Source organism: Leptonychotes weddellii, chromosome 1 (assembly GCF_054177405.1).
Source record: "Leptonychotes weddellii isolate Sample4059 chromosome 1, ASM5417740v2, whole genome shotgun sequence".
Classification (NCBI taxonomy): domain Eukaryota; kingdom Metazoa; phylum Chordata; class Mammalia; order Carnivora; family Phocidae; genus Leptonychotes; species Leptonychotes weddellii.
The window spans coordinates 132,217,756-132,237,549 of NC_138369.1; the positions used below are offsets into that span (position 1 = coordinate 132,217,756).

Genomic DNA, 19,794 nt, shown 5'->3' on the forward strand with positions numbered 1-19,794 from the left:
AAAGGAAAGAAGATAGTAGGAAGGAAAAAATGAAGCAGGGGGGGAATCGGAGTGGGAGATGAACCATGAGAGATGATGGACTCTGAGACATAAACTGAGGGTTTTAGAGGGGAGGGAGGTGGGGGGATGGGTTAGCCCGGTGATGGGTATTAAGGAGGGCATGTACTGAATGGAGCACTGGGTGTTATTTGCAAACAATGAATCATGGAACACTACATCAAAAAGGAGTGATGTAATGTATGGTGACATAACATAATAAAATTTAAAAAAAAACAAAACCAAGACAATACCAAATGAAATGTACTTTTACACTTTAAAATGCATCTTTTCACAGACTGGAAACAAATATTTGCAAAAGACATAACTGATAAAAAAAAAACTGTTATCCCAAAATATAAAGAACTCTTACAATTTAACAATAAGAAAGCAACCTGGGGCACCTGGGTGGCTTAGTCGGTGAAGCGTCTGCCTTCGGCCCAGGTCATGATCCCAGGGTCCTGGGATCAAGTCCATATTGCACTCCCTGCTTAGCAGGGAGTCTGCTTCACCCTCTCCCTCTGCTCCTCCCCCCTGCTCATGCTCTCTCTCTCTCATGCTCTCTCTCTCTCAAATAAATAAATAAAATCTTAAAAAAAAAGAAAACAGCCTGATTTTAAAATGGGCAAAAGACCTCAACAGACACCTCACCAAAGAATATATACAGATGGCAAATGAATATATGAAAAGATGCTCAATATCTTACGTCATTGGGGATATGCAAATTAGAATAACAATGAGATACCACTACACACCTAGTGGAATGGTGATAATACCAAACGCAGGCAAGGGATGTGGAACAACAGGAACTCTCACGTATAGCTGGTGGGAATGAAAATGGTGTTCACTTTGCAAGACAGTTTGATAGTTTCTTATAAAACTAACATATTCTTCCCATACAATCCAGCAATCATGCTGCTTAAAGAGTTAAAAATTTATGTCTATACAAAAACCTACACATGGATGATTCTAGCAGCTTTATTCATAATTGCCAAAATTTGGAGGCAACTAAGATGTTCTACAATAGGTAAATGGATAAATACATGGTACATTCAGACAATGGAATATTGTTCAGTGCTAAAAATAAATGAGCTCTCAAGCCTAAAAAAATGTGGAGGAAACAAATGCATATTACTAAGTGAAACAAGTCAATCTGAAAAGGCTAATAACATATGATTCCAACTATATAACATTTGGAGGCAAAACTATGGAGACAGTAAAAAGATCAGTGGGTGCCAAGAATTAGAGGAGAGGGAAGGATGAACAGCAGAGCACAGAGGATTTCTAGGGCAGTGAACCTATTTTGTATGATACTATAATGGTGGATGTATGTTATTAAACATTTGTCAAAACTCAATAGAATGGACAACACCAGGATCAAGCTCTAATGTAAACTATGAACTTTGATAATAATGTGTCGATGTAGATTCACCAATTGTAACAAATGCACCACTCTGGTGTGAGATATTGATAATGGGGGAGTTAGGGGCGGAGCAGGTGGTATATGGGAACTTCCTGTATCCTCCACCCAATTTTTTTTAATGCATCATTAAGCAGTAATTATAAAGCTAAATAGTTCTAAATTAAGAATAGATGATATGACAGGAGGTACAATAGAAATTTCAGATATAAACCTTAATCTATCAAAAAGCTTAACATGAAGTATTAAGAGGAATAAGAAAGTAAAGAGATGAATCATAATTTAATAAATATTGTTGGGATATTAGTTTTCATTATGAAGAAAATTAGATATAAATTCATGTCATAATCAACAACTAACTACAATAATATTAGCCCCCAATGGGTTAAAAATGTTAACTTTAAACACTCCAAAAGTAGGGACACCTGGGTGGCTCAGCGGTTCACCCAACTCTTGATTTTGGCTCAGGTCATGATTTCAGGGTTGTGAGATTAAGCCCCATGTGGGGCTCTGCTGAACTTGGAGCCTGCTTAAGATTCTCTCTTTTCCTCTCCCTCTACCCCTCCCCAACTGCTCATGATCTCTTGCTCTCTTAAAAAAAAAACACTCCAAAAGTAATAGATTAAAAGTTCTATATTTATATATTTCTATAAATCTATATAATATGTAATATTATAAATTTTAATATATCACTATAGATTCTATATTTATATATTTATACATGTTTATAAATATAAGAACTTTTATTCTACTTCTTCTGGAATGACAAACAGATTCATCGAGGGGAATTAACAATCCTAAATATATATACACCTAACAACAGACTTTCAAAACATACAAAGCCCAAATGGATAGAACTCCAAGGAGAAATAAGTCTACAATTATACTTGGGGATTTCAGCATCCTTTCTCAGTAATTGATAGTTCAACTAGTCATAACATCAGTAAGGATATGAGGACTTGAACAACACTTTCAATCAACTTAATCTAATGGATGCTGATAGAACACTTCACCCAACAACAACAGAACACACTTTGAACTGTCCAGGGGAATGTATTTATCAAGATAGACCATATTCTGTCCAGAAAACAAATCTCAATTTATAAATTTAAAAGGATTCAAATAACACAAAGCATGTTCTCCAATCACTGTGGAATTAAATTAGAAAGCAACAGCAAATTAGCAATAGGTCTAACTACATGGATGAAACTCAACTGCATTATGCTAAGTGAAAGAAGCAAGGCTCAAAAGACCATGTGCTGCATGGTTCCACTTCTATGACATTCTGGAACTATAGGGACCAAAATTTGACCAGTATTTGCCAGGGACGCACCTTGAGTGAAGAGGTTGATTACAAAGGAACCAGTGGGAATTTGGGGGGGGGGTTGATGAAACTTTTTAATATCTTTATCTCTTTTATCTCTTGTGGTTGTTACAAGATTGTATTCATCTGTCAAAACTCACAGAACTGTACATTAAAAAGTATGAATTTGCTGTTTGTAAATTATACCTTAATTTTTAAAATGAAAGGAAGTCAACAGCATTCATATACACAAATAGAAGATACAGTGAATGAAAAACCTCATGTACAATAGAAAAAAAAAAAGATAAAATGTTTAGAAATAAACTTAACAAGAAAATATTCAATGTAAGAAAACTATAAACACTCTTTAAAGACACAAAAGTAAACCAGAACAAAGAAATGGCATCCTTTGTTCTTGGTTAGAACATCTCAACACCATCTCAAGATGTCAGCTGTCTGTAATTTATAAGTTTAATGCAAATCCAATACAAATCCCAATGGGAGCTTTTTTTTTTGCCACTGATCATAAATCAGAAGTCAATCCTAAAGTTCCTAAGTAAAGATAAGCACAAAAGAATAGCTAGGAAAACAGCGGGAAGGAAGAGTTGTTAGGGGAACTAGCCCTGACATTAGAATATATAACAGAGCCTCTCTGCAACAGATGAATAAACATGTCAATGGAATAGAAGTTCTAGAAACAGTCAAAATACATATAAAAATCTAGTATATGATAAAGGTGGTATCTCAAGTTACTAAGGCAGTACTAATCTTTTTAATAAATGGTGTTGGGACAACTGGATACCCATTTGGAAAAAAGACAAAATTTGATCCATTCCTCAAACCATAAACAAGAATAAACTCAAAATGTATCAAAGATCTAAATGTAAAAAATAAAGCATTACAAATAAATGGATGACTATAACCTGGGTGATGGGGAAAGCTTTTAAAATATGACCAAAATTCCAAATGCAAGAAAATAAAAAAATTGGTAAATTTTACTATAAAAATAAAAACCGTTTGCATGGGGGAAAAGCCACCACCAGCAAGCTCAGAAGACAAATGACAAACTGAAAGGAAACAGCCATAACATATATCACAGATGAAAGATTACTATCTCTAATTTATAAGGCACTTGTAAAAACTGCGGGGAAAGGGACCAAAGATTCCATGGAAAACGATGCCCCGCACTCTACTCTCTTCCCGGACAAGTCAGGGTGGTAAGCTCCTCCCCAGGGAGAGGGGGTTCGAGGGCCGTGGGGTCTCCGCGCAGTCCCGTGCGGCAATGTCCCGCGCCGCCCTCCGCACTCCCGCCCCTGGCGCCCCTCACCATCCTCCCGGAGGAAGGGCGCCAGCCAGCGGGGCGGGCTGCCGGGCTGCGGCCGACCTCACGCTCTTGGCCTCCCGATCTCCTGCGCTCCGTGCACACAGGCGCAAGTTCGTGCCCAAGTTCTTCCGACGTCTGGGGGTCTGGGCCCGGGGGAGCAGGGTGCAGCCCTCCCCAGCTCCGCACCTCCACTCACGCGGCCCCGGCCCCACCCAACGGGCTCGTGCCTTTTCTTTCACTTTCTTTTCTCTGAAAATCACTACTGCCTACGTTGTGGTTTTATGATCTGAAACAGCGCCTCAAGATTATATCACCCATTTGGGACAGACGTTGCTGTCAGACAAATTCTGGGTCCAAATTCTGGGCTCTGCGATTCATCAGGTGTGTAACCCCAGTAATTAAATCTGTGCAGTGGGTTTAGCCACTTCATATTATCATGGGGATTAAAGGAGGCAAAGTCTGAAATACTCTTCGGATTTCTGTCTGTCACAAAAGCAAAGTGGCAGTAAAGGCGAACTTTTGAAAAGGAGTTTGGGCAACCTGTATACTCAAAGTGGGTAATTGAAGAGAGTTTAATAAAGGAATTACCTTTATAGGTGGAAGCAAAGGATTAAGGGAAACCACTGAGAAATGGCGCAGCAGCCTCCCCTTCCCCTTACCGTGTAGGCTGAAGGGGCAGGGGAGGACTGTGTACTGAGCCTGATACCTGAAGGCAAGTTCAGCAGCACTTTGCTCCAAAGGCCAATACTCCTGGTTGGAAAGGAATATGAGGTTTTTCAGGAGGTCGGCCACCTGGGGAGAAGGCAGACTCTTGTCCAAAACCCAACTTAGAGGTTTCTTTTCTTTTTTTTAAGATTTTATTTATTTATTTGACAGAGAGAGACACAGCAAGAGAGGGAACGCAAGCAGGGGGAGTGGGAGAGGGAGAAGCAGGCTTCCCGCGGAGCAGGGAGCTCGATGTGGGGCTCCATCCCAGGACTCTGGGACCATGACCTGAGCTGAAGGCAGCCGCTTAAGGACTGAGCCACCCAGGCGCCCCTAGAGGTTTCTTTTTAAAGAAAATTAAGGTTAACTCAGCAGGGAGCCTGCTTCTCCCTCTCCCTCTACTGCTCCCCCTGCTTGTGCGCTCTCGCTTTCTCTGTCATAAATAAATAATATCCTTAAAAGAGAAAAAAATTAGGGCAATTAATCGGTAAAAAGGGGAGCACAGTGGTCTGTAACTCTTCTTGATTCCATACAGACTCAGTGGCACCAGCCACCAACGTGCTGTTATCACTGTGCTGGGACGTTGTGTATTGGTGCGGGGTTGGGGGGGGGGGTGGGCTGTGCAAGTGTGTTTGGTTCTAGGTCTTTCTAGAAAACAGTGCATGATAGATCCACAAAAAAAGGTTTAGTTAATCAATCAAGTGGCCTAAAAGTGCTTGCTAAAACTTAAAGACTACTAAGTTGGCCAGAGGGGCGGAGGCAGCAGCTCCAAACCTGGTTAAGAGCCTTTTACCTATAGGAGAGAGCCATTCCAGGGAAGCCATGGCTACTTTCTGGAGACAGCAAGGGAAGTAAGTTCCCCAAATAAGTTCCCACTAGCTCCCCCTACCTTCCTGGTACTTTGCATTGCTGAACTCAACCAGCAATCAGGTCACAGGATGGAGCTGATGCAGTCCCAAGGCAGTGGATTTTGATATCACATTAATAAAGATATGTATAAAGTATTAGGAACACAAGAAAATAAGAGATTCAAAATTTGAAGACAAGATTGAAGGGAAGTTCCAAGAGTAGTGGCATTCGGGTGAGACCTGGAATGAAGAGTAGGATATTTCTAAGTGGAAAATGAGGCAGAGGGGTATTCCCGAGAGGACAGGTAGAGCAAAGGCCAGAAGAAGCGAGGTATAGACGGTGGCTTGGAAAAGTTGATAGTCTGGTGTGAGTGGACCATGGCGGGGCTTGGTGGAGAGAACAGGACATGAGGCGAGCAAAATAGAATGAGAAATCCCTGAGGGCCGTGCAGTGACATTTGAACTTTATATTCTAAGCCAGTGATCCTCAAAGTGTGGTGCCCAGACCAGCAGCATCAACATCACCTGGAACTTACCAGAAATGCAAATTCTGGGGTGCAATCTCACATCTACACGGTTAGAAACTTTGGTGGGGGTGGGTCTTAGCTATCTGTGTTTTATTGATCCCTCTAGTGATTCTGACCCAAGATCAAGTTTGCTGTAGGCATCAGGGAGTTACTGAAGGCATATTTCAGAAGAATGATGAGATCAGAGCTATTATTTTTCTTTCTTTTTTTAAATATAAGTTTTAGATTTATTTATTTATTTTAGAGAGAGAAAGAGAGCACGAGCAGGAAGGGCAGAGGGAGAGAGAGAGAATCTGAAGCAGCACAGAGCCCGATGCAGGGCTCCATCTCACGACACTGAGACACTATCTGGGCTGAAACCAAGAGTCAGACGCTTAACGGACTGTGCCACCCAGGTGCCCCAGAGCTATTGTCTTTCAAAAGGCAGTTTGAAGTGACTTGAGGAAGGAGGGATGGGGACAGAGAGTCGTTAGACGGTGTTTTATTCATTCTGGTGAGAGAACTATGAAGAAGCCAAGTGGGCAGTGAGATTTGAAGTGAAAGAGAGATAGGGCTAGTGATGATGGATATGCGGGGAGCAGGATAGGGAGAAGTCAAAGGTGCTATTAAGACGACATTTTAATGTGCTATAAATGTAATAGATTTTACATTGTCTGTTGTTTTCCCAGGAAATAAAACTGAGTGTCCTCCTCTATGAAATAAGACATTTAAAATGCTTTCTACAGTCTCTTTCAACACATGCCAAGCGAATGAACCTACTGAGTGACGTGCTAGATCTTTTCAAGGCTCTCTCTGGCCAGGGTGGTAACCTGCATTGCATTGCACTGCTTCTTAGTTTGCCTGGCTTCCCTTTTTGTTTGTCCTTATCTTCCCTGACCTGGGCTTGCATCTCTGCCCCAAAATTGTTAACAATCGATCTTTGTCTTAAGGCTCTGTGCTTTGGAGGACTCAGGACCCCAGTCAGTAGTAAAGGAAATGTGCCCAACTCCCATAGGGAAATCAAAGTAAAAACAGTACTAATCCATAAGATGAGTGTAAGGAAGCCCAACAAAGGTTTGGTTTTTCTCCTAAGGACTGCTTTAGTGCTCTCTGTATTGTGATTTATAATAAATATATATTTGGTCTTCGTCCCTGTTTCTGGCACAGAGCTCCTAAAAGCCTTGCAATTTCCTAATGGCTGAGAGTGATAAAGATGTCTTTTGTTAGTGAGATGACCTAAGGATGGTTGCCAGAGGAATCAACTGTATGATCGGAGGGTTGGAACTTTCAGTCCCAACCCCTGATCTCGGGGGAGGTGGGGAGGCTGGAGGTTGACTTCAATCACAAATGACTGGAGATTTGATCAATCATACCTATGTTTTGAAGCCTCCGTAAAATCCCAAAAAAGGACGGGGTTTGAAGAGCTTCCAGGGGAGTGAACAGGTGGAGATTTGGGCATAGTGGTTTGATTGGAGGCCGTGGAAGCTCCATGCCCTTTACCCATATCTTGCCCTGTGCATCTCTTCCATCTGGAAATTGATGCGTTATATGCTTTTGTAATAAACCAGTGATGTAATGAGTAAACTGGCTTCCCAAGTTCTGTGAGCCGCTCTAGCAAATTAAGCAAACCCAAGGAGGGGGTTATGGGGAACCAGAGATTTATAGCCATTCAGCCAGAAGCACAGGTAACATTCTACGCTTGCTTTTGGCATCCGAAGTGGAGGGAAATCTTGTGGGGATGCAGCCCCATTAGCCTGTGGAATCTGATGCTGTCTCTGGGTAGAGCATGTCAGAATTGAGTTGAATTGTAGGACCCCCAACTGGTATCAGAGAATTGCTTGGATATATGGAGGGAAAACCCACACATGGGAATTGGATGTAGAAGCTTTCTATCTTTAGAAAAACATCGGATATCTTAATACTGTTTTCAATTCTCTTTTTCCTTTGGAGAGAAGGTACCCTGATTTGCTGGTACCCAGTGGGCCATCTGGGTAATCCAGCACTGATGCTAGAAAGGTGAAAATAAAAACTCTAGGAGTAAGGAGGGGGCAAGTGCAGTTTGATAGGGTATGGCATCCACTTTCTCTAGAAGGAGAGAAGAGATGAAGCCTGTAGCCTACTTTTATCTTGTAGTAACCTACGTGTGAAGGAGAAAACATACTAAGGAATGTGATTTTCACAGCTGAAATTGCCAGTAGTGAAGTCAATCCTGTTACATTTTACTGCGATACTACTTAGCAAATAGCTACACACAAAATCAACTACAGACATCTGCACACATGGTAGATTGCTCTACACTGTTGGTGTTGTAGAGAACTCCCAGAATCTCATCCTAAGGGAAGAGAAAGAAGGAGTACAGGGACAACACAGACAATCTGTTCCTATATGGATAGAACTTTCTTTCTTTGTAAGATTTTCTTTCTTTCTTTCTTTAAATAATTTATTTGAGAGAGAGCGAGCCAGCAGGGGGTGGGGGTGGGGGAGCAGAGGGAGAGGGACAAGGAGACTCCTTGCTGAGCTTGGAACCCTACTCGGGGCTCCAACTCATGACAGAGAGATCATGACTGAGCCGAAATCAAGAGTCAGACACTTAACTGCAGGGCCCCCCCGGGCGCCCCCAGATATAACTTTATTTAAAGCAGATGCAGATGATAATACCTTCCACAGAACGAGAGCAGTAATCCAAAGGCTCACCAACCACTCGCACCATGAAACTTGCCTTTGCACACGCATTGCAATCAAGGATCCAGAACTTAGCAGGAAGCAAATTCAGCTAAAAGATCAGTAGACACAAAATCATAACAGTAAAGAATTTAATGAATCATCAAAAACTAAATGTATAAACTGATTTTTAAAAAAGACCTATCACTTAACTTAAGCTTCCTTAACTCTCAAGACAAAGGAGAAGATTCTGGTTTTTTAAGTTCTTCAAATAGGACCTCCTTGGAAGAAATCTACTTTGAGCACTGTACAGGAATCCATTTCTGAGAGAAACCCAGAATAATGGAAATTTCCCAGCCAGCTCCATGGAGAAGTCCCCTGTAGGAGGCAGGGTAGCTCTGGGGTGTGGAAGCTTGGGGCCAGACTATCTTCTTCAAATCCCAGCACTTCTGCTTATAAACTAAGTGACCTTTCTCAATGTACTTACCCTCTCTATGCATCAGTTTTCTCAGTTATAAAATGGGGATAGCATTAATAGTATTAATGATAGATATAAAGCTCTTGTAAAGAGGATAAAATAAATCCATAATAAATATTAGCTATTACTATCTGATTAACAAATGTATACGTGTGTGTATGTGTGTCCTTAGGAAAAGAAAAAGACTTCTTGTTCATCTTCTTTTGAGAGAGGCTGGGACATGGATAACCAGATAATTTACTAGTATAATTTTCTTCAGACTTAGAGAACCATTTAAAAGTACATTTTGACATGCCATATATTCCAAAGAGTAGACTCAACTTGCCTTGTCTCTTGTCCAGAGAGAGTATCATGGAGAGAGATTTTAAGGGAGAAAACAGGACTTGGTGGGACTTTAGTAAAAGAATGGAAAAACTACTATGGTGGGGGCTACACTACTCAGAAAGTGATGGTCTATGGAAACTAAAGTAAGCTTATCTGTTTAACTGGAAGCAGGGTATACTTAAAAAGTACAGTCATATCCATAGGAAAAAATGTTCAGAAACATGTAGCACTAGTATGACAGGGAAAATGTACCCCATATGGCAGATTTTAAGAATCAGGAGGGAGCAAGGATCAAATTAGAGGCCTGGTCAAAGCTCAGAGTTCAGAGTTCAGAAGCTAAGCGTTCTGGAGTTAGAAACTCAGTTTTTCCAAATCAGTGGTGAGGTCTCCAGAAATGGCTTCCTAACTCTTGCCTCTGTCAAAGATTTAGGGAACATATATCCCTCTGCTGGGCTATTAGCAACCTGAGTCAGGCAGCAAAAAATTTTTATGAAGCACCAACTGTGTATCAGGCTCTGTACTGTGAAAAATAACAGCCTTACTCCATTTATTACCAAAGGTTGCCCAATCTCTGCTTCTGGCCATTTTTCTGGCCATGAGGGAGGGAGGGGAAATGTGTGTCTCTAATTTTCCATAACCAAAGCCCCATCCCCCCTTCACACTAGGATTTTACTTTTAGGGTACTTAAGGAGCAAACAAAAAAAACAAAAGTCTACCTCAGAGATGGCAATAAAAAGGATCAATTGACAGCTACTATTTTTTTTTTAAAGATTTTATTTATTTATTTGACAGATTGATAGCGAGAACAGGAACACAAGCAGGGGGAGTGGGAGAGGGAGAAGCGGGCTTCCTGTCGAGCAGGGAGCCCGATGTGGGACTCGATCCCAGGACCCTGGGATCATGACCTGAGCCGAAGGCAGACGCTTAACGACTGAGCCACCCAGGCGCCCGACAGCTACTATTTCAAATGAAGAACACAGAAGATGATTTCAGACCCACAGCACTCCACCCCCTCCCCCGCACCAAAGATGACCCAAGAATGAGGCACAACACCCACAAAATCACACAAATCTTTGGAGCTTTTATCTTCCATAAAAAGTAACACTCCAGAAATGACAGACTAGCATATCCTTACTCTTACACAGACCACTTCTTGAGATGAAAAAAAATTTTTTAAGATTTATTTATTTATTTATTTGACACACAGAGAGAGAGAGAGAGAGAGAGAGAGCACAAGCAGGGGGAGGGGCAGAGGGAGAAGCAAGCTCCCCGCTGAGCAGAGAGCTTGACTCAGCGCCCGGACCCTGGGATCATGACCTGAGCCAAAGGCAGATGCTTAACTGTCTGAGCTACCCACGTGCCTCATTGAGATGAAAAGTTTTAAAAGGAGTCTCTTCAACTGTGTTTTTTGAAAGCTTGGCTCAAGACATCCCTCCAGCGGTCTTCTTACTCAATTCCTTTATTTTTCAGCTCCTGTTTGACACGTTTCAGATAACCAGGATCCGGGTAGCCATACCTGCAGAAGGAAAAAGCCCCTTAGTTTCTTCATAAATGCTCTTAAAGAATCTGTACAGTAGATCCCTGGCATTAATATTCAGTGTTGCAAACATTCAAAAACAATCGTGAAGGCAGATGACTTACAATCACTTGTAAGTGTAGAGATGTGAGCCATTTAGCTGGTAAGTGAGCCTAGCTGTCTGCCCAGCATCTGCCTTCCAATAAGACTTTTTGAAAAATTTTCAGCTCATGGTAAGCAGTGACTCTCCTAAAGTCATACCACACTATATATTATGGAGGGTAATCATATTCTACAGGAGAATTTTCTAATTTGGGAAATTTTCAAAAGTCTCAGGATGCATTCCCTTTTGAATACTAAGGGTCTGAGGCATTCTATTTGAATTTCATAAAGAGCAAGTAAAAAACAATTGGATTACCTATAATACAACTTCCACCACCATTAACTGAGACTTTTCCTAGAGTACTATTGGCCAAGGGAATTTACAATCTCTATGGACCATTGGGAGGGGAGGGTAAAAGAAAGGGTGATTTCAAAAGAAGGCAAAGTAAATAATATTGCTAGGATCTATCTTCCAAATAGACAGGAAACCCCAAATTAAATCACGTTAGATACCATTTATCCTAGATTCTGAAGTTCCCTCCCTTTAATGCAAAATTTAGTACCTGTGTGACATTTTGTGGTTTGGAAGGTAGAAGATGATAGAACCAATATTTCTGCCTTATGATATTATCATTCCAGACTAGCATCTCTCAAAATACCCTACCCTAATTAATAAATGAATTCAGTAAAGTTGCATGATAAAATTAGTATACACAAATCTGCTGTATTTCTATACACTAATAACAGAGCAGAAAGAGAAATTAAGAAAACAATCCCATTTACAATTGCATCAAAAAGAATAAAATACCTAGGAATAAATTTAACCAAGGAGGTGAAAGACCTGTACTCTAGAATTATAAGACACTGATGAAAGAAATTGAAGATGACACAAACAAATTAAAAAATACACCATGCTCATGGATTAGAAGAATTACTATTGTTAAAATTTCCATACTACCCAAAGCAATCTACAGATTCAGTGCAATCCCTCTCAAATTACCAATAGTATTTTTCATAGAACTTCAACACTTAATCCTAAAATTTGTATGGAATCACAAAAGACCCCAAATAGCCAAAGCAATCTTGAGAAAGAACAAAGCTGGTGGTGTCACAATTCCAGATTTCAAGCTATACCACAAAGCTATAGTAATCACAACTGCATGATACCAGCACAAAAACAAACACATAGATCAATGGAGCAGAATAGAGAGCTCAGAAATAAACCCATATTTATATGGTCAATTCATCTACCAAAAGGAGGCAAGAATATATAATGGGAAAGGCAATCTCTTCAATAAATGTGCTGGGGAAACTGGATAGCTACATGGAAAAGAATAAACTGGACCACTTTCTTAAGCCATACACAAAAATAAATTCAAAATGGATTAAAGACCAAAATGTAAGGCTTGAAACCAGAAAACTCCTAAAAGAAAACAGGTAGTAATCTCTTGGACATTGGTCTTAGCAACTTTTTTCTGGATGTGCTCCTTGGGCAAGAGAAACAAAAGTAAAAATGAACTATTGGGACTACATCAAACTAAAGAGCTTTTTCAATAAAACAAAAAGGCAATCTACTGAATGGGAGAAGATACTTGCAAATGATAAATCTGATAAGAGGTTAATATCCAAACTATATAAAGAACTCATTATAGCTCAACACCAAAAAACCCCACAAATAACCTGATTGAAAAATGAGCAGAGGATCTGAATAGACATTTTCCAAAAAAGACATAACAGATGGCCAACAGACACATGAAAAGGTGCCCAATATCACTAATCATCAGGGAAATGCAAATCAAAACCACAATGAGATAGCACATCACACTTGTCAGAATGGCTAGTATCAAAAAAACAAGAAAAAGTGTTGGCAAGGATGTGCAAAAAAGGAAGCCCTCATGTATTGTTGGTGGGAATGTGAATTGGTGCAGGCACTGTAGAAAACAGTATGGAGGTTCCTCATAAAGTCAAAAACAGAAATACTGTATGATCCAGTAATTCCACTGCTGGGTAATTTACCCAAAGAAAACAAAAACACAGTTCGAAAAGATATATGCACCCTTATGTTTATTGCAGGAGTATTTACAAGAGTCAAGCTATGGAAGCAACCTGAGTGTCTACCTATAGATAAATGGGTTAAGAAGATTACATATCTATGACATATATATGTGTGTATATATATGTGTATTTGTGTGTGTGTGTGTGTGTGTGTATATATATATATATATAGGGAAAATACTAAGCCATAAAAAGTTGAAAGCTTGCCATTTGCAACAACATAGATAGACCTAGAAGTTATTATGCTGGGTGAAATAAGTCAGGAAAGAACTATACCATATGACTTCACTTACATGTGGAATCTAAAATACAAAACACACACACATAGAAACAGTCCCTAAATACAGAGAACAAACTGGTGGTTGCTAGGGGAAAGAGGGCTAGAGTTGGGGGGATAGGCAAAAGAGGTGAAGGGGACTAAAAGATACAAACTTCCAGTTGTAAAATCAATGACAGATGGTAACTATACTTACTGTGGTAAGCACTGGGTAATGTATAGAATTGTCAAATCAACTGTTGTACACCTGAAACTAATATAACATTGTATGTCAACTTTACTTCATGAGTATTTTTTTTTAAGATTTTATTTATTTATTTGAGAGAAAGAATGAGACAGAGAGAGAGCATGAGAGGGGGGCGGGTCAGAAGGAGAAGCAGACTCCCTGCTGAGCAGGGAGCCTGATGCGGGAATCAATCCCGGGCCTCCAGGATCATGACCTGAGCGGAAGGCAGTCGCCCAACCAACTGAGCCACCCAGGCGCCCGTCAACTTTACTTCAAAAAAATACTTTACTGCTATAAAGTCTCCTTCTAGCCACCTCCTCAAACTGCCATATTTTACAACCTCTAAATCCTGTTTAGCAATCATTATGTTTCAGAAGGTTCTCACATTTGTGGTCCGCCAAAAGGGGACGTTTTGTGGTGGATGTCATTCCACGTAATGACATTGGAGACTCCTAGTGCTCGAGAATCCCCCACTGTGAAAATCAGCTTTTGGTCAAAGGCCCTACGAAGCAGTCTCAAAACCTCATTTCCTTCCTCATTATCAGGCAAGTATGCTCTTCGTCGTACTCCAGAGTATTTCTTTCCTGGGTTTGGGTGCTCTTTCTGTATGAAAACAAGAAAGTATCACATGAAAACACTCCCAAGTCTAAATTTTACTACACAGATAGATGTGCTCATTTGCAGACAGAGCAAACTATATATATATTTATATAATATATATATTATATTTATATAAATTTATATTATAAATATATATATATATTTATAAAAGGTTTGCACATATTCCCGGTAATTCATATTTCTCCCTTTCCCTAAATTCATGCTGGAAACACTATCCATCTTCTGATTTGCCCTATTCTAACACATAAGCACCACCACTCTTTCTCTGACTTAATAGACACAAAAGATACCTAAGTTATAAGCAAACATTGCTACCTTTATTACTGACATTATTATTATTCCCATTTAAAGCCCTTGCATATGGAAATATACATGGAAATAATTCCCTGGGATATCCAGTAATCGGCACCATAACAGTCTCTTGCTCTGATAATTCTAGCATACTGGGAAGAATGCTCAGAAACACTTACTGTTTGTATGCCTCCTTTCATGTTATATTCAATCACAATGGAGCCACAGGATTCATAACCTGGAAGTGAGCTACTTAGGACAGTGACAGCCATGGTCCCCTCTGGCTGATTGCCTTTCTGGATACCATAGGAAGTCTGGCACACAGGACAGACCGGCTTATAGGACAAGGCTTGGTTGATACAAGAGGTGCAGAATGCGTGCTTGCACTTGGATAGCACTTGTTTGTTACTAATGATGTCAATACAGATGCTACATACATCCTCTTCCTTGTCCACTCCCGACGCCCCAGAACTGGCAGAGTGCTGGAATGTTGGTGAAGTCATTTTTGAATCATTACCATCAATGTCCATGGGTGTTTCTTCGTCCTCATTCCTTTTATCTCCAGCTAACGGGGACATTCCCCCCTTTTTAAAGATACACTGCTTTGCCTTTGCAAGGTGATCTGGCAACCCAGTCAAAGTCACTGACTCTTCATTTAGTACAGAGTGTACATGTGGATGGTTTTTTCTAAAGTCATCAGCCAACTTGGTCTGACGTAAGTGCTTTCTCATTTGGCCCAGAGGTTTCAGTGAAAGAACTTCTCTCATCAGCTGACTTGACACATGTTGATAGGCATCGATGAAACTTGCATACGCATGGGCAGACAGATCGAATTCTTTGTCCTTAGGTTCAAATAGAATGTGGATTTTCTTAGTGTCTCCCCAAACCTGACATTGAGTATTGTACTTTTTTTCTATCTCTGTCATCTCCTGGAGTAATTCAGCTTTTACAAGCCGATAGTGAGCAGTGTCAACTTCAATTTCATTCATCGTGCATTTGGGAGTCGATATTTTCACAGGTCCCATGACAAGACTTTCAGAGGCTTTTGGGGCAAAAAAATATCCGGCAGCTGAAATGTCATCTTGGGTCCCCAGGAGAGTTAATTCTCCTCCTTTCTCCTTTATAAGGAGCTTTGTAAACCGTTGATTCAATTCTTGTTTGATCTTATTTGCCTGCTCACTATCTGCGAAAGCAACACATTTCTGCTCCAGAGATGCTACGGTTTTCTGAAATTCACTGACAAAAGCCTCGCTAGCGGCTTTGAGATCACCTGATTGATTGGAGGTGAAGTCTAAATAGACAGTATTCAGAGAACTCTCCTGAATTGTTATTTTTATTTTTACACCAAATCTTCTCTGTACTGAGTCTATTTTATCAGGATGGCTTTTCTGGAAGTATTCAAAGAAAGGCAAAGGAATTTCAAGATGGTTGCTTTTGTCTTCTGTCCTGGTTTTTGGTTCAAAGGGAGCAACACAGCTGTTCTGGTCCTGCTGACTGAGTGGCTCGCTCTCCATTGTCAAAGGGGAAGATTCATCTTTGCGCCCACTTTCCTGGAGTTGCTTATTCAAGAAATGATGTATTTTTTCAATATCTCCAAAGGTACCACACACCTTCTCAATTCCATCATCCCCTTCCATCTTTTTGACCTTGGGGCAGATAGTGGTTATGTGTTCCCTCTGCTCTTTAGAGAACAGGTTACAGTTCAGGTCCGCCGTGACACTAAGAAAGATCTGAAATTTTAAAAGGAACAAATATAAGCTCTCAGACGTCAGCCCTATAGTCTCCTATCAAGACAATGCCTAGAGACCAGAGAAACAACCAGAGGGTGACTTCTTTCAAATCCTTTTTGCAGAGGATGCAGCATGCTACAGCCTAGAGGTTCTCAGCTCTGTCTGCACATTAGAATCACCTGGGGAATTAAAACAAAACAAAAGAAAAACAAACAAGCAGAAAAGCCAAGGCCCAGGTACATCTCCAGAGATTCTGTTGTAAATGTCGAGCCTGGGCACGAGCATATTTAAAAAGTGGTGTGGACAAAAAGTCTGGATTCTAGAGCCGTCCGCTCTCTCCACTATTGGGGAATGGGGTGGAGGGAAGGCACGTCTGCTTTCTGGGCAAGTTGCTGTGGTTCTCACAAGAGTCTGTGAGCTTCGAGGGGAGCCATAAATCTGAAGAGGATGTATTTTCCTATTTGTTGTTTTTTCTCGTCTTCAGTATCCCCCCCCGCTTTTTTAAACTAAATACCTAACTGCATGCAGTATTGCTAGGCCCTCTAAGTCCTGTCCTTTGGAAGCTCAAATATAGGACAAAAACGCCAGATTAAGCTAAAAATGACAGATGCAAACTGAATGTAATATAAAAGCAAGATTTCTATGTTTTGTTCTCCTCAAGGTTTTCATACATGCTCTTTCCTCCGAATGTAACATCCTTCGTCCAGATCTTCCTTCAAATGTTTCCCCAATCCAGCCACCTCTCACATCTCCATCAGGACCACCCAGAGTCCAAGCCACCGTCATCTTGCTCCTGGCCTGCCACCACCCCTCCTAACTGGGCTCTCACCCTGTTTCCACTCTGGCCCCATTCTTACACTCAGTCCTCCACACAGCAGCCAAAGTGAACCTCTAGAAGTATAAACCAGATCACCCCAGTCCCCTGGCTCAAAACCATCGGATGAATCCCCTAAGATGAAGCTAAAATCCAAAGTCCCTACCTTCATCCCCCAAAGACCTGACTTCTGGCTCCCTCTCCCTGTTCCTCGCCTATCATTCTCTCTCTTCCCTACTGCCTTCTAGCCACAGTGGTCTCCCTCCTTGAAGCCCCTAGGGTTTAGGACAGAAGCTCATGTCTCAGAGCCTTTGCACCTGGGCTTCCCTCCGCCCCAAACATTCTTACCTCACTTAGTAGCTCCCTTACTTCATTCATGTCTCTACTCAAACATTACCTCATTTGAGAGGTTTTCCTTGGTATCTTATTTAAAATAATGGTCTGGAAAAAAAAGATGATATGTCACTGTCTATCATCTCTCCTGTCTTATTCTTCTTCCTAGCACTTATCACCGGCACACATTTTTTACATATCTATTTTTTTTTTTTTTTTACTATCATTATCTGTTTCACTCACTAGAAGGTAAGGTCCCTGAGAGCAGGGTCTATGCGCCCAGCTATATCCCCAGTTTCTGTGACTGTGCCTGGCACACAACAGGAAGTTGATATTGATTTGCCAAATTACTACATGGCTGGCTCCTTCTCATCACTCAAGTCTCAGGCCAAATGTTACCTCCTCAGAGAAGTTGTCTCTGACTTCTGGTCAGAAGCAGCATCACCTCCTTCCCCTTCCTCACTTTGGCCCTGTCACCCTCTAAGGCAAAACCCCATTCTATTTTCTTCTTAGCACATACCACTGCCTGAAATTGTTTCATTTATTTTGTTTACTTGCTTGTTGTCTTTCTATGTACTTCCCCACCCAGCAGGGATCTTGTCTATTGCGTTCATTTCTGTGTCCCAATGCCCAAAAGAGGGCCTGCCTCCTAGCAAGTCATCAGCAAGTGGTGGTTGGATCAATAATGAAAGGTATGGTGAATGGAGTGGAAGGGGTAAGAATATACCCCCCCCTACTTTCAATCCTTACCTTTTGGAGACAGGAATCCATAACATCAGGAATATATTCTTTGTTTTGATGCTTCTCACCAGACCTCACCCCTTCCTGTAACTGTGGCAACGAAGATGTTCTTGGTCTTGCATTCCTCTCCATTGGATTCTCAGTGGGCTCCAGAAAAATAGTCACAAGTTTGTTGTCAATCATAATCTGATGCTTTTCTTTCTTCAAGACTCCCTCTTTAGCTTCAGTGGAGACATTATAGACACACATACACATGGGAAAGACTTTAAATAAACCTCTTATTCATGCATCTGTACCCTGCCCCAGCAGCTTCCCAAGAAGGCTGCTCCCTGCATCCTGGAATGATGGGTTGATGACAGGGCACTGTGGAGGAACTATTCAAACTCTAACGTGGGCAGCTTATGTTTTTGTTTGTTTTTAAAGATTTTATTTATTTATTTGAGAGAGAGAGAGAGAGCGAGCATGAGCGGTGGGGAGGGGCAGAGGGAGAAGCAGACTCCCCACTGAGCAAGGAGCCCGATGCGGGGCTCGATCCCAGGACTCGGGGATCATGACCTAAGCCGAAGGCAGACACTTAGCCAATGGAGCCACCCAGGAGCCCCCAGCTCATGTGTTACTGTAGAAATGAAAAGCTCATGATAATGGGATACACTCTTTAAAAGTCACGTTTCTGAAACTGTCTCCGGTTTTTCCATTTCAATGATACGGAATAATACTCATTATATAAATTTAAGTGAAAACAGCAGACATCAAAGGTACAGTCAGAATTTTGTAAATATATGTTGACTGACTGACATTCATAGAAAAAGACTGCAAAGAAATGTGCCATATTGGGCACCTGGGTGGCTCAGTCGTTAAGCGTCTGCCTTCGGCTCAGGTCATGATCCCAGGGTCCTGGGATCGAGCCCCACATCGGGCTGGCTCCCCGCTCTGCGGGAAGCCTGGTTCTCCCTCTCCCACTCCCCCTGCTTGTGTTCCCTCTCTCGCTGTGTCTCTCTCTGTCAAATAAATAAATAAAATCTTTAAAAAAAAAAAAAAAGAAATGTGCCATATTGTTTATCTCCAGGTGGTTTTCTTTATTCTTTTCCCACTTGGCTATAGTGAGTATATACCACTTTTGAAATTCTCAAAAACAAACCAGTGGAATAATTAAAACATAAAAACGGAGTAGTACCTAAATGACAAGAGTTTCCATACAGGTGTCTGGGGGGAGGGAAAGGTGTCCTTCCCAGAGCGGAGAAACTTGAGCTAGGGTGAGGATACTGGGAAGCATCAACTTTACAATGTGGTCAGACCAGATCACGCACTGGGCACTTCTGGGCTCTATCCTCCCCGTTGGGCTGTGTCTTTAGGCAGCAGCAGCCCCCGGTTCCTGTCCCCATCAGACGGTGCCGTACTTTCTCCAGCCATCTCTCCTAGGTCAGCATGAGCAGGGTCTGCCTGGAATCCCGCGGGGCCAGGCTCCTCGGCACCCGCAGCCCCG

At 41.4% G+C, this 19,794-nt stretch overlaps 2 protein-coding genes across 2 annotated transcripts in view; both read right to left on the reverse strand.

The window, feature by feature from the left end:
* PARP15 (poly(ADP-ribose) polymerase family member 15) overlaps positions 1-4,309 on the reverse strand; it is a 47,339-nt gene extending 43,030 nt beyond the window's left edge. The window contains exon 1 of the mRNA XM_081832807.1: positions 4,087-4,309. Coding sequence (XP_081688933.1) covers positions 4,087-4,089 — 3 coding nt within the window. The 5' untranslated portion in view covers positions 4,090-4,309. The remainder of the gene's footprint in view (positions 1-4,086) is intronic.
* A 6,455-nt stretch (positions 4,310-10,764) lies between these two features.
* On the reverse strand, positions 10,765-19,784 carry DTX3L (deltex E3 ubiquitin ligase 3L). The gene is made up of 5 exons (XM_081832996.1): positions 19,486-19,784; positions 18,321-18,532; positions 14,873-16,423; positions 14,167-14,384; positions 10,765-11,121 (listed from the first exon to the last, which is right to left on the reverse strand). The coding sequence occupies exons 2-5, from the start codon at positions 18,492-18,494 to the stop codon at positions 11,052-11,054; spliced, it is 2,013 nt and encodes a 670-aa protein (XP_081689122.1). The 5' UTR covers positions 18,495-18,532; positions 19,486-19,784; the 3' UTR covers positions 10,765-11,051.
* Between the last annotated feature and the right edge of the window lie 10 nt (positions 19,785-19,794).

Excerpts from the sequence above, each read along its gene's own strand:
- DTX3L (XM_081832996.1), bottom strand. The coding sequence starts at position 18,494 with ATGATTGACAACAAACTTGTGACTATTTTTCTGGAGCCCACTGAGAAT. Across the intron at positions 14,385-14,872 it reads TGAAAGGAGGCATACAAACA|AAAGAGCACCCAAACCCAGG; the intron begins GTAAGTGTTTCT and ends GTTTTCATACAG. Across the intron at positions 11,122-14,166 it reads CCTTTTGGCGGACCACAAAT|GTATGGCTACCCGGATCCTG; the intron begins GTGAGAACCTTC and ends TTCCTTCTGCAG.